Here is a 9,560-nt window from a genome sequence, read left to right as displayed (position 1 = left end):
AGGTGCAGAACTTGTAGTGTCCTATAGTAGTCACCAGGTGGCGCTGTTGGATCACTGGAGGAGCAGAACTTGTAATGTCTGGTGCCCGTCACCAGGCGGCGCTGTGAGATCCTTGGTTGCTGCCAGGTGGGTTGGGGGAAGGGGAAGAAGCAACATCCCCCAGGGTATATTGGAGAAAAAAACAAAAAAACTCGATTCCCCTTCCCTTCCCACACTGGAAAAAAAAAGGGGGGGGGGAAGGGGGAAGAAAAAAAAACAGCAATAAAACAGAAAGTTCTCCCAATGGAAGAAAACTCACGAACTTCAGCTGGTTAGGATTTGCTTTAAGCAGGGCCTGCAGACAGCAACATCTGAGAAGAGAGCAGCAGCAAACTCCCCTCCGTCAGGAAGAAAAAACAAAATCAGTCAGCGTCTGCAGCTTGCAGCAGGTCCTGAGCCCACAAGCACACCAGCCCCTCCTCCCCACCTCCTTCCAGCCAAACACACTAGCCCCTCATCCCCCCAACTCCTCCCCCTTCCTTGTCAAGGGGACTAATCTCTCGGCCACTAATGGACCCGACTGATTCTTTTGTTCACCTGATGGCCCATACACAGAGCACACACAAGGCAGGGGAAAGGGAAAGAAAAATTCCTTGCTAAAATCAGAACTATGACAACTTACATTCATAACAGTAATGGCTGGTATTCTTTTTCCTCAGCAGGAATTCATCCCACATCTTTCACACAATGCCATGACTCTGCGTGCTTTACGGTGAACCCTCCACCTTTAGGGTTCCAGTTTGTATGACACTGTATGTTACACATGCAAGACCACTTGCTAACATTTTCAAACTCTTTCTAATTGTCAAGATTCTCAAAGCTACGGAACGTCCTAAATGACTGGGTTTACCAGATATTTTTTTCCCCTCATGATCTAATTGCTCAGTAATGCCACTTTGTATTTCTACACTGCCTTAACCAAATCTCCAAATCATAGATACTATTTTACTCCCTGTGGGATATTATGGATTGTTGTGGAGTTTTTAAGTTAAGGAAAACATGGTACAGAAAATTGTCAGGATTTCACAGGGTCAGGCAGGTTTTCCCTGCCAACAATAACATTTTTAGAAGCTCATCAGTTATAGAACCTTAAACTATGCTATTTGCTGTTAGCATGATAATCCATGATTGGGTGTAACAGACCAGCTTCTAGTGCAGACATGACTGAAACGTGACAGTGGTGGCTACATAAGACAGGCTTCCTCTCCCTCTATCCCATGCCAATATAAACATCCTTAATGCATGGATTTTCTTTAAATGTCATTTATAGTAATTCTGAATGAGAATATCTCTACCAATGCTAATATACTTACACTGGACTTTCAGCAGAAATAAATTAAGTTATGCAGGTTTATACAGTCAATTTGAGCATATATTTGGCCTACCATGTCAAAAGTGAAAAAGTAACCTCATTATAGATGCTTTTACTTACTATGCTGAGGTTCAGACATAATACTGAATTAAAATGTTAAAAAATACGCATCAGGATTGCGATAATCTAGTGTGGTCTTTCTCTGCTTAGGATTAAGCAAATAGTAAGGTTAAAAGACAACTGTCTTTTCCACCTCATGTACACCATTGCCATGAACAGTGTTTTTCCTTACTATTCAGCTCCAGCTGCAAAAGGAAGTCTGCGAGGTTAGCTAACAGTTGAATCCTAGTTCACGGCTCAGTAACTGGAAGCTGCAAATTTCCTGTGGTTTCCGTGAGTTCCAGCATGCTTCCCGTTATCTTGCTATGGCACAGAGAGTTCTGGTTACCATCAGCAGTAGATGCTTATGTCCCCCTGACCACAGTCACGGTGGTTGCCCACCACTGCTGTGCAGAGTGGATCATCCTGTTGTGTGCCAACTTTACTACCTTCCGGATACTCGGGAAATGCAGCAGGGACTAATGGCACTTTTCTGTGTCACTGTGACTCAGTGCCTTGCTTTTTGGATTTGTTACACCATTCAAAAGGGAATGTCTTGCTTGACAGTAATCTTGAATTTGCTATTAATTTAATCTAGATTAAAAGATATTTAAGTATTTATTAATGAGATCAAAAATAGGCAACAGAATAACAAAAGTTTATACTAGACCTATGTGAGGAAGTAAAAGAAAAGCATTTAAACCACACATACTGTTCATACTATTTCCTTCTGATTTACCATAATACGCAAGTGTGGTCCTAGATATATTGTGTTCATGTTACATCACTGGAAAATCCCTCTTTTGATGTAGCACATTAGCTTTTATAGCAAATTTTTTTTTATAACATTTGAAATCTTCCTGAAGAGGTCTAGAGAGGTTTGATCTTATTCAGCAGATTTTATTTTACTTTTAATCCAAGAGATAGCGTGTCCACTTAAGAGGCTTAAAACAAGCATTGTTTCCTTTCCCAGAAGATGTGAATGCCTCTTCATTAGACCAGATGCCTTTCACCCTACTAGACTGTCTGTTTAATGACTGCTTGCCTTAACAAAGGGTTTATCTTGTCCTCTCATCCCTTTGTTAATTCTGATTTTTTGCCACGAAGAGTTGTCTCTATTGAACCTTCACTCTGTGTCAGACTCTTTACTAAAAAAAAAATATTACTAAAAAAAAAATATGTGATACAAATGTCTACATGAGGTAAATGTATTTACATCATTCCTGGGTATTGACTAAAATCAGATATAATGGTAAATTAACATTCCGACATCCTGGGATGACAATCCCCTACATGTTTCCTGGATTTTTTAAAGTAAGTCAAGATTCTGGGCCCAGTCTCTAAATAAATCTAAACTGATTTACCTTCTTTGAATCAAGAGAATGAGGTCAGGGGTAGGCTAGAACTAAATTAACAAATAACTGCGTATGTGTATTAAAAAAATAAAAATATATATATTTTTTAAACAAACTAAAATGTTAGGAAAAAAGCCTAATTTTGATTTGAAGTGTACAACTTACATGTCCTGTCAAAAAAGTAAAATATTTCAGTTTAAACAATATATATATATTCATTTGAATAATATATACATTTACACATTTCTATATTATTCAAATGAAACAGATTGATGCCAATTATTTGTGTCTGACAATTTTGCCCTTCCTCAACTATACTGATATTACTGGTTGAAGAAATAAACTGAATTTATTCAGATGAAAAATATTAACTCAGAATTTGTAACGTACTCTAAATCTTGATAAAATCATTACTAAAAATTGCAAAAGAACTGGATTTTGACAGCTGAATCACTGACTGGAAACAATTCTTCTTAGAAAAAAATAAACACAATTTTTTATAAATATAACTAATGGTTTACTGTAAAAGATATTTCCCAAAAATAGCTAACAAAATCAACTGCTCAGATACACTACCATGAACTAAAGAACTTACAATTCAGCTTCAGTGTGTCTATGAGGCACTGTCTCTCCAGCTGTTTGAAAGAAGCAATAACTGAAGATTCAAAGTACATACGTCTCTAATTAAGCTGAAAGAGTAAAGAAAAAAACTTTCTCCTTAGCAATCTAAATAAGTGCATTAATATTATTTGTTGTTTTTTTGTTGTTGTTTTATTCTTACATATGAGAATAGCATGAAAAACTTAATATCTCCCTAATTACAGAACTGGAACTATCAGGAACAATCACATTTGCTTGCTTCTTCTATTGTATCACTTATATTTTACCTATTATTTAGAAAATACTGAAATGTCAACTTCCAAAGTGCACATCGCGTATGATTGCAGGGAAAAAAACGAGTACTTGTACCATGGCCCTACATTCCACAGGAGGTTCCCTCTAGGAGAGGAATTGTGCAATACCAGTTCATCTTCAGAAACGAGAAAATGTTAACCTCTTCCTTTCATTAGCTAATTTTTTAAATGCTTTGCAAATTTTCTGTTACTTACAAAATCCAACCCAGATTTTCCACTAATATAAACAGCTAAACTGTAGATGTCTAAATTTTCTTGACAACAGCTTGCAAGTTTCCCTTCTCAAGTCCAGCTGTTGTTCTCCATTAAGATTTAGCTCTGCAGTATTTTAGAAAATACAATTTTAAAACTACCATTGGCTAACTTGGATAAGGATATAAAACCAGCTAGTAACTTTTTCTTCTAAATCCTTCCACATTTGCCATTCTCTGTACCTGAGAACATTTTATATCATATTCCCCGTACTTGGCCAAGAAAATACTCTTCCACACATAAACATTTCCTTACCCGGTATCATTAAAAATAATTAAGTCCTAGCATTTTAAAGCCACAGTGTCCCTTCAAGTCCAAGTTTGTTGTCATTTATCATAATCTATTATCATTCATCTATTTTAATTCCTTATCGCATTTGGGTACCAGCATACCTAGTCTTAATATAAGGGCTGACAATGAAACATATGTGTTATGGTATTAAATACTTGCATATTAATCATGCAGGTTATGCAGAAACAGTGATGGCATGTGATAACAGCAGCTCCAACAGTACCTATGTAATGTAGTTTACAGTTTACAAAAACAAATGCATTAAATACTGAACTGTCAAGTTTATTCTACAAGCAGGTAATGGTTTCTATACAATTCTGTGAAGTATTTGGACATCCCTGAATAAATTCTATTCACCAAGTGGACAGAATGTAACTTCTCATTGCCATGACTGAAAGTGAAAATTTTAAATGAGTTGGAAAGGATCAAAAATCTTTTTGAAAGTGGTAAAACTTATCTCCTGTTAAAGCTGCAGATATCAAAAATGTTCTAGAAAAGGTCTGAGTCAGACTTGAATCAAGAGAATGAGAATATATCTGATTTCAGGGAACTTTCTATTTCACAGAATCACAGAATATGCCGAGCTAGAAGGGACCCACAAGCATCACTGAGTCCAGCTCCTGGCCTTGCACAGGACCGTCCCCAAGAACTCACACTATGTGCCTGAGAGTATTCCCCAAACAATTCCTGAACTCTGTCAGGCTTGGTGCTGTGACCACTTCCCCGGGGAGCCTGTTCCAGAACCCAACTACTCCCTTGGTGAAGAACCTTTTCTTTAATATCCAACCTAAACCTCCCCTGACACAACTTCAGGCCATTCCCTTGCAACCTGCCCCTGGTCACCACAGAGAAGGGATAAGTGCCTGCCCCTCCTCTTCCCCTCACAAGGAAGTCGTAACTGCGATGAGGTCTCCCCTCAGTCTCCTCTTCTCCAGGCTGAACAGACCAAGTGCCCTCAGCCGCTCCTCATACGGCTTTTCCTCAAGGCCTTTCACCATCTTCATTGCCCTCCTTTGGACACTCGCCAATAGCTGAATGTCTTTCTTATATTGTGGCACCCAAAACTGCACACCATATTCAAGGTGAGGCTGCCCCAGCGCGGAGCAGAGTGGGACAATCACCTCCCTCGACTGGCTGGGGATGCTTTGCCTGATGCCCCCCAGGACACAGTTGGTTCTCCTGGCTGCCAGGGCACTGCTGATCCATATTCAACTTGCCATGGACCAGGACCCCCAGGTCTTTTCCCATGGCATTGCTTTCCAGCACCTCATTCTTCTTCCTTCTCTACTTAATGCTGATTGGAAAACAACATCATAGCAACAAGGCAACGAAGGTGTCCTAATGACTTCAGTACTGTTCTGGAACTGAAATATAACAGTTAAATACAACTGTGTATGCTGCTATTTATTACCACCACCATAATTGCATTGTTATTTAGTTTTTCTCTTAAATTTACCAACTGCATTATTGCTATTTTGATTGTACAGAATAAATTTTTTTTTCTTTGTTAAGATTTACCAGCCATTGTAGTTATCTTCATAATAGCTAGTAAATAACATGGCTTACAGATGAAATATTTCTTAAAAATGAGATGCTGGAATGGTCTTGTGCTCAGTGATACAATGAATGAATGGTACTTAAAAAATATTAACACTGGGAGCTGCACGATCCAGTATTGAGTTGATAGTGCAGGATATTGGAAGAAGGTGCTTCTTCTGCTGGTGAGGAGCTCCCTGGAAGGTGGTAGGTAAGAGTGTTGAGTCCTCATGCCTCTCCATCTGCTTTTAGTTAATTAATTTTGCACTGACTACAGGCCAGTAATTATCAGTCTATAGCTCCTGACCAGAGCTCAGTCACTCAGGATGTGTTTTCTACCACATGAAAGTCTCTGTTCTGCTTTTGTTTCACAGTCTGGATATTATTCAACACCCACCTTGTCTCACTTAGAATCATAGAATGGCCTGGGTTAGAAGGGACATTAAAGATCCTCTAGTTCCAACCCCCCTGTCATGGAAAGGAACACCTTTCCAGGTTGCTTAAGAGCCCCATCCAGTCTGGCCTTAAACACTTCCAGGGATGGGGCATCAACAACTTCTCTGTGAAACTTGTTCCAGTCTCACCAGCCTCACAGCAAAGAACTTCCTCCTAATATCTAATTTAAATCTACGCTCAGTTTAATGCCATTGCCCCTTGTCCTGTCATTAAATGCCCTTGTAAAAAGCCCCTCTCCATCTTTCTTGCAGGCTCCCTTAGCTACTAGAAGGTCACAATTAGGTCACAATTGGGCCTTCCTTTTTGACAGGCAGAACAAACCCAGTTCTCTCAGCCTTTCCTTGTAGGAGATTCCAACCTGCCTGGGGATTCCTCCCCTGCCTGCATCATACATCACATGCTTCATCCTTCTTATAAAATCTTCCAAACTTATCCCTTATATACCTCTCCTCGAGAAGCAGGTCTCACGTTCTTTCGCACCAGAGGGCTCATCTGACAGCGCTCATTAACATAGTAAATTATTAAAGAAGCCGATGCGGTCCACCACACACCGCCGCGCTGAGTGTTTGCTTGTTTATTGACCTGCATGGTCACGGTGAGCTCCTAAGCTTTCGGATTCGCTGTATGAAGGGATTTCGCTCCCCAGGGCGCCACACGCACCGGCGCTGTTTGCAGAGCCCGCAACCCCGGTCTGGGAACCACACGGAATCACAGGATCCATTTGGCTGGGAAACAGCTCCGAGACCGTCGAGTCCTACCTGTGACCGAACACCCCTACATCTGCTAGACCATGGCACTGAGTGCCACCTACAGTCTTTCCTTAAACATCCCAGGGACGGTGACTCCACCACCTCTCTGGGCAGCCCATTCCAGTGTCTAATCACCCCTTCTGTGAAGAAATTCCTCCTGGCGTCCACCCTACACCTCCCCTGGCGGAGCTTGACGCCGTATCCTCTCGTCCTGTCGCTACTAGAGGGGCCCTGTCGCGGTGGGGGGGGTAACTTTCCACGAAGAGCCGCCCTGCTACGACCCCCACTGACCCCCCGGTCCAACTGCAGCCCAACCCGCTCCTATCCCGCTCCCGGCCCTGCCCCGCCTTGCCCCGGAGGTCGGGCAGGAGCGCGCACGCGCGGGCCCGCCCCCGCGAGCGCGGCGGGCGCCGGCGGCTGCGCGCGCGGGGCGTGTCCCCGCCCCCCCGCCCCGCGTGGCGGCCGCGCGGCGATGTTCGTGGCGCGCAGCATCGCGGCCGATCACCGCGACCTCATCCACGATGTGTCCTTCGACTTCCACGGCCGCCGCATGGCCACCTGCTCCAGCGACCAGAGCGTCAAGGTCGGCGGGGCACGCCGGGCCTTGTGCCGGCGGCGCACGGCCTAGCGGGGAGCCGGGCGGGCGGCGGGGCCACAGCAGGGCAGGGAGCTCGTCCCGCGGGACGCGCCGGGGCCGTGTCGGGCTGTGGGTGCGGGAGGCTGAGGAGGCGGGAGGCACCCGCACACATGGCACGTGTGTTTGCGTGTTTGTGTTTGTGTGCGCGAACGCGTGTAAACACGGGAACGCCGCTTCCCACCCAGGGCTCCACGTAGGAAAACATTCCCGAGCTCCTGTGGCTGCGGCCGTGGCTCTTGTTCTCTTGATTCAACTGAGAATCTAATAACATTAACTGATAAGTAATTAACATTAAGGATAGAAACTACTTCATAGTGGAGGGCCAACAACCTGTAGTTATCAAGGGAAGAAGCTGCTGTTTCATAATTAAATGCCAGTATGCAAAAGGCTGAAGTTGAAGTGCTCCACGCGTGCCCTGGCAGATGAGGGAAACTGTAACATTCTTACATACCCTAATTTTTTACATTCCTTTAGAAGAAATAAAGTAACACTTTGTATTTGTTTAAACGAAAAGTTGGTTGCCTTTTCCCTTTTTTTGAGCATAGCGAGAAGATACAGGACAAATCAGGAGTTACAAGGATTACATGGTTACATGGATGTTTCTTGCTAAGAAATGTAATTTAAAGAGAGCAATCGTGTTTTTCGTTAGATCGGGTAGATGGTTGAGAAAATAGTTTTTCTCCTTAGAAAGCTGTGTCGCAGATAGATCATGCTTAAAAACAAACGAGCAGCCCCTTCTCCCTGAGCACACATTGAAAACCAAATACCCAACCACAACAACAAAATGGTCCTCCCAAAAAGTAAGCCAAAACCATGTAAGTCTTTGTTTTGAACTGACTTGCAGCCTAAAAAGGATATTGTTAAGAAAGATACCAAGAGGTAGATAGAGTGCAGTAACCATGTTTTTTAGCAGTGTAATGTTATTTTCCAGTCATAACTAAATCCTTCATGAGACTGTCTTCAGAAGTTTTACTCTAACCAGAGTTTTGCAGCACTTGTATGTGGCGTGGGTCTTGTGCTCACTTGTGTGGGCCCTGTGGAATAGCAGTTGGGGAAAAGTTACAGAGTTGGGCTCTGGTGGTAACAACCAGATTGTATTAGAGATGCAGAGTGGCAGAATTGAATTACTGACGAACAGGAGTGGATGGCAGGCTTCCAGAGGTGTCTTTCATTTGTTTATGTTCATTACTCTCTTCATAGTTTTTCAATAAAAAAGTCATAAATACGATAAAGATGTATGGGAAATCAAGAGAGGGGAAGGTTGGGCATGTGATTACAAATCAAGATCGAAATATCTGTTCCCCCACTACCTTGATTTCTTTTTGCTGTCCTGCTCTGTCTTTGGGATGGGTGCTGGGCACTGCATTAGGGTTTTGCAACCAGAGCTGAGCACCTGAGGACAGTCGGGGCTCTAGAGTGAAAGTGAGTAGTATAGTCTTGGAATAGTGAATAAAGTATGGAGAGTGGCAGTGATTTCTCTTCCATGTAATTTACTTTTTTTTAAGATAGGTGTCATACAATAGTGGATTTTACAGGCAGTGCCTCTTCTCCTGACCTGTAGTAGGGAGTGAAATGCAGTTGTATACTGAGACAGGTACACTTTTCCAGGTGAAAATGTCTAGTGGTATGTGTGTATATTCTTTTTTATATTTTTTTGTGTATGTGTATATATGTGTATGGCTGTGTTTTTAAGGTACTGGTTAGTAAACTTTATTTGCAAATTATATGATTGTGTTTTGATTTCTCAATAGGTCTGGGACAAAAGTGAAAATGGGGATTGGCACTGCACTGCCAGCTGGAAGGTTTGTATTTAAAAAAATTACACAGACATAACCATAATTTCTCCTTTGTTTTTGAAGAAACATGCTTCATTTCTGCTGACTTATATAGTAGAAATAATTTCGGTTTTTGTAGATTCCG

The 9,560-nt window shown here is 42.3% G+C and overlaps 1 protein-coding gene across 2 annotated transcripts in view; it reads left to right on the top strand.

The window, feature by feature from the left end:
- The first annotated feature begins 7,441 nt into the window (after positions 1 to 7,441).
- SEH1L (SEH1 like nucleoporin) overlaps positions 7,442 to 9,560 on the top strand; it is a 14,268-nt gene continuing 12,149 nt past the window's right edge. For both annotated transcript variants that reach the window (XM_027885350.1, XM_027885351.1), the window contains exons 1-2: positions 7,442 to 7,586; positions 9,392 to 9,442. In XM_027885350.1, the coding sequence (XP_027741151.1) occupies positions 7,476 to 7,586; positions 9,392 to 9,442 (162 nt within the window). In that variant the 5' untranslated portion in view covers positions 7,442 to 7,475. The remainder of the gene's footprint in view (positions 7,587 to 9,391; positions 9,443 to 9,560) is intronic.

The sequence above is a fragment of the Empidonax traillii genome, unplaced genomic scaffold (genome assembly GCF_003031625.1).
Source record: "Empidonax traillii isolate 1590-97213 ecotype Southwest subspecies unplaced genomic scaffold, ASM303162v1 scaffold165:size1224784, whole genome shotgun sequence".
NCBI lineage: Eukaryota > Metazoa > Chordata > Aves > Passeriformes > Tyrannidae > Empidonax > Empidonax traillii.
This window is presented reverse-complemented; position numbering and strand designations above follow the sequence as displayed.